General features: G+C 37.1%; 1 protein-coding gene across 1 annotated transcript in view; it reads left to right on the plus strand.

The window, feature by feature from the left end:
- Positions 1 to 212: 212 nt before the first annotated feature.
- The window catches only part of LOC117475158 (plasminogen-like), a 27315-nt gene continuing 22978 nt past the window's right edge, over positions 213 to 4549 (plus strand). Inside the window, exons 1-2 of the mRNA XM_034121307.1 lie at positions 213 to 343; positions 2909 to 3023. Coding sequence (XP_033977198.1) covers positions 295 to 343; positions 2909 to 3023 — 164 coding nt within the window. The 5' untranslated portion in view covers positions 213 to 294. The remainder of the gene's footprint in view (positions 344 to 2908; positions 3024 to 4549) is intronic.

Raw genomic sequence — 4549 nt, forward strand, 5'->3', positions numbered from 1 at the left:
TGCTACACAGAAGTTTCCCCCACAGCTTTGGGTAAGTATTAAAAAACATGTTACATTTGTTTATCCTAATAAATATAGGATGGATGTGGTTTATATGCAACATTTAGTGCTGTAAAAATCTACGTTTAAGAAGGTTTTTGACCTCTTTTGCCGTCCTTGTCGGGCCAATGATTGACTAGCGATTAAACTGTCCTATTTATTTAAAAGGACATCCTGAAGAGAGCCCAATAACACACCAGGAGGAACCTCGGTGACTTCGTCGAATATGAGCTGCTAGAATAAAAAGGCCTCAACATGGACCTGTGTAAAGTGGCTTTCCTCCTGGCAACCCTGATCTGCACTGGTAAGATATAAAGGCATCTTTGAATGATAATTAAGGTTAAAAAACGATATAAATGCTGTTATATATGTAAAAAAACAGACAATAAGATGATATTTTGCCCTATTTGAGATGAACTCATTAGGAAAATGTGTCCAAGTTGATTAAATGTGTCTTTTAATACTATTTTTATAATTTAATCAAGAATTATTTTGCATTTTACTTGCACCTTTTTTGTCCCTTGCACCATTATGTTTAGTTTTAAGTATGTTGTATGATGCTATGTCTGAGGACCCTGGGAATTAAGATTATCATTGGCAAAAATACGCTGTAATTATTTTTGATTTGGATGAGAATCTCGAATCTAGTAAGAGACAAATCTTGAAAAGATCAATGATTAAAGATCATTTGTTCACTTTGACACATTATATTTACCTAGTTTTCAAGGAATGGGAAGAAAAAACAGTTTGAAAATGATCTAAAAAACGTAATGTCTGTGAGAAGCACTAAATAAATGTGTTTTTTTTTGCTTTAATGTACCTATAAATTAGTGACACAAAGGCAAATACTGTCATTCATGTGGACCCAGAGTTGATCTAATAATTGTAAAATCACACATTTTTTAATTACATCTCAGAAATCTCATTAAAATACCTGACAGTTTGAACATCAACAATTACCAAATTCTCGAAAACAATCGCATTTATTTTCAAATTAAATCTGGAATTGTGATCAATGAGCTCAACCACTGGACAACAATATCTAAATAAGGAATTTTTATGTTGGTTTTAGAAGATTTGGTTTCATTTTAACTGGTAAATCTTTGACATTCAGGACTAAATCATTACAATTATAGATATTGAGAGGACAACAGTGGCTCATGTCCTTCAAATGAGATGCACCAGATTGTTGCATCTACATGTACATAATATATGATAATATTGTTATAATATATACGATTATTTAATCATGTGGGGGAGGCTGTGGCTCAGTTTATACTGATAGTGTGCTGGACTTCGAATCAGGGGATAACAAGTTTGAGTCCCACTGCAGTCAGCATGTCGTTGTGTCCCTGCGCAAGACACTGGACCCCAAATTGCTCCTGTGGGGATTGTCCACAGTACTGAATGTATGTAAGTCGCTTTGGATAAAAGCGTCTAACAAACGACATGTAATGTAATGTAATGTGGTTTTCCTGAATGGGATATGTCTACTTTGATTAATGTGTTTCCTACACACAGTCATGGAATTAAACTCAAATACTGCAGTTATTACACATTAGGGCTGCACGATATATATCATGTTGATTATAAGTTATTTTAGCCGGGCCGGCTAAAATGATTGGTCGTGCTTTTTACAGCGCTACGGCTTCCACAGATGACATTTTTGTATGTATTTATTGTCAAAGCATTTAATGTATTCATTGCTATCGGGATGTTAAGAGCATTCCATGGAATATAACAAAAAGTGTATCTGAAGTGAATTACCTACCCCACCTTTAAGTAGGCAAATGAACTCAAACACCTCATGTTACAATTATTTTGCTGCTTGCTACAAAAGGAAAACTCGCGCTGCTCTCATGTCAGGGGTACTTGAGTGAGTGACATGCAGGCTCTGCTGATTTGATTGTGATTGGTGGTTTGCTGTGCATGCAGGCTCTGCATGCACAGCAAACCACCAATCACAATCAAATCTCCAAAGCAAACGGAGCCGGTGATTAAAGGTAAAAACACTGAATAAAGTAGTTTCATGTGTTTCTCCAGGGCAGTTCGGCGCTGCTAACCGAGCTAGCTCAGCTTGTTGCTCTGATAACTGAAGATCCAGACGTCCGTGACTAAAATCCTTCATCCGGTTCAATATAGTTAGAAAAATACCAATTGTATATCATTAAAGTTCAAGAAAGGATGATTTGTGGTAAAACAAAACTGTCTTTTCTTCAATTCCTGTATTTTTTCATATCGCAATATATATATCGCAGGGGAAACAAATATTGCAATGTCAGTTTTTTCAAATATCGTGCAGCCCTAATACACATTCAATGTACTTTCCTTGATAATTTGACTTTAAGATACTGTGACTTGTTTTCTGCTCTGACTGTGTTGTGTATTTGCTTTCTATGACTCAACGTCATCACAATATTGGACATTTCAGTCCAATTAGTAAACACTGGGTTTTCCCGGCACAATGTTCGATGACTCAACTTTATAATGTATAAAAATGTATCTTTTAATATCACTTCCTTTAGGAATGTATATACACTGTATGTTTATTTGTACAGTAGGTATGTGCAGTGTACCTTTTATGCAAAATCCACTTGTTCATGTCTCTTCTACATCAACATGTGTCCCCTCTTCTTCATGTCTCTTCTACATCAACATGTGTCCCCTCTTCTTCATGTCTCTTCTACATCAACATGTGTCCCCTCTTCTTCATGTCTCTTCTACATCAACATGTGTCCCCTCTGTGTAAAGAGACTCTGGAAGTTTCAGGAACAAAGATTCTCTCTCTTTTTGTCCTGATCCATTTATATAAAAACCTGTCTGAAAATAAGCTGATCAGATTGTGTACTGTTGTTTCTGTCTCGTGCAGTATACCTCCAGGAGTGTGTTAATGGAATAGGAACAGATTACAGAGGAACAAAAAGCCAATCAAAAACAGGAAAGATCTGCCAGAGATGGGACGCTAAATACCCGCACAGGCACAAGTATGTACTCATGATATTACTTTACACATCATTTCACATTATATCTTTATATATGTGATCTATCTGCATTATATTTGTTACTGGAAAGTTGTATTTCCACATGTATATTGTAAGAGTCGGGAGGAGCTGATAATTTATTCCGGCAAATTAACTACTAATTAACCTAACCGAAGTTATTGAGTCTATGTAAGTTTACTGCTTGGCTCAGATCCACCAACGTCAGCAAGATCTCACCTCTATTAACTCCCCGAAGAACCAGGTTCAATTAACTGCTGTTTCAATTCAGACGACCCCCTAAATCTGTTTAAGCGATCCCGAAGGATTTTGATATCAGTAAATGAGGTGTGGCCCTACCTAAGTGTGAATGTGGCAGTGTGCAATCTTACCTTTCAAGCAGGAGAGGAGAGCGCAGATGTCTTTTAAGTTGTCCCAATCCAAAAGGTGGGATCAGTTTATTTGAAGAAAAATAGGTCCAAACTAATACAGGGTTTTTACCTTCTCTCGTTACAACATTATAATCATACTAAACCTATCATGCTGTGATCATGTTCTAATATGAAACTTTAATTCACAGTTTTACATTTATTACCATAATTTGTAACTTCAACTGCCCAATTCAGTTGTGACATTTAAAATCTCCCAATAGAATTTTAGAGGCATTTCCTCATAAAAGACCAGTGATAATAAAAAGCACCTTCAAACTTTCATTCACCAAATCAATTCACATCAATTCCATACCTTTTTTCCGACACAGATGGCGGGTACTAACATTCACAAACACATACCTATATCCCGCATGTATTCGGAGGAAGATCCTCACAGGTGGCGGTTACTAATACTCACAAACACATATCAATTCATTCCACTCATTCAACCCAGAAATTCACTCCACTTTCAACAAAGAAATTCGAGAGATATTTACCAAGTTTGAGAGAACCTTACCGAGAGCAAAAACCCAGCTCTCAGGGAGAGAGCGTTACCGAGAGAGAGTATACCAGGGGATCCCCCCCCCCCCCTCTCTCTCTCTCTCTCCAAAAAGCAAGTTCCTCCCCATCTGCCAGTGTCTTTATGCTCGAAAACAGGATAGAAACCCAAAGACACCTCCTCCATACCCATATTTGTGGAAACTGGGCATGGCCTCTGATGTAAAGAACTGGACATGACCAGACATATTCTATGGCTCTGGCATAAGACACACCTTCCCATGTTTGTCTAAAAAGGACATGACCCCTACTCTGCAGGACTTGCAAAATATTATTCTCGGCTATGACATAACCACCTTTTTGGGGCCTCAGTTATTTTTCAGGAGCCCCCCTCCCTGTGTACTGCTTGTGAGGGAAGAGGGAAGAAACTGCCTCTTCTCTTATCAGTGACACCCATAAACCATTACAGGCCTTACACTCAACTTAACAAACCACTTTGTTTATACTGTAAATACAGAAAATCATAAAATATGATGCATTTTCATTGTGGGTTATACAAGAATATAATTGATTATATTTGATTATAATTAACTTTCGTTTTAA

Source organism: Trematomus bernacchii, unplaced genomic scaffold (genome assembly GCF_902827165.1).
Source record: "Trematomus bernacchii unplaced genomic scaffold, fTreBer1.1, whole genome shotgun sequence".
Lineage (NCBI taxonomy): Eukaryota > Metazoa > Chordata > Actinopteri > Perciformes > Nototheniidae > Trematomus > Trematomus bernacchii.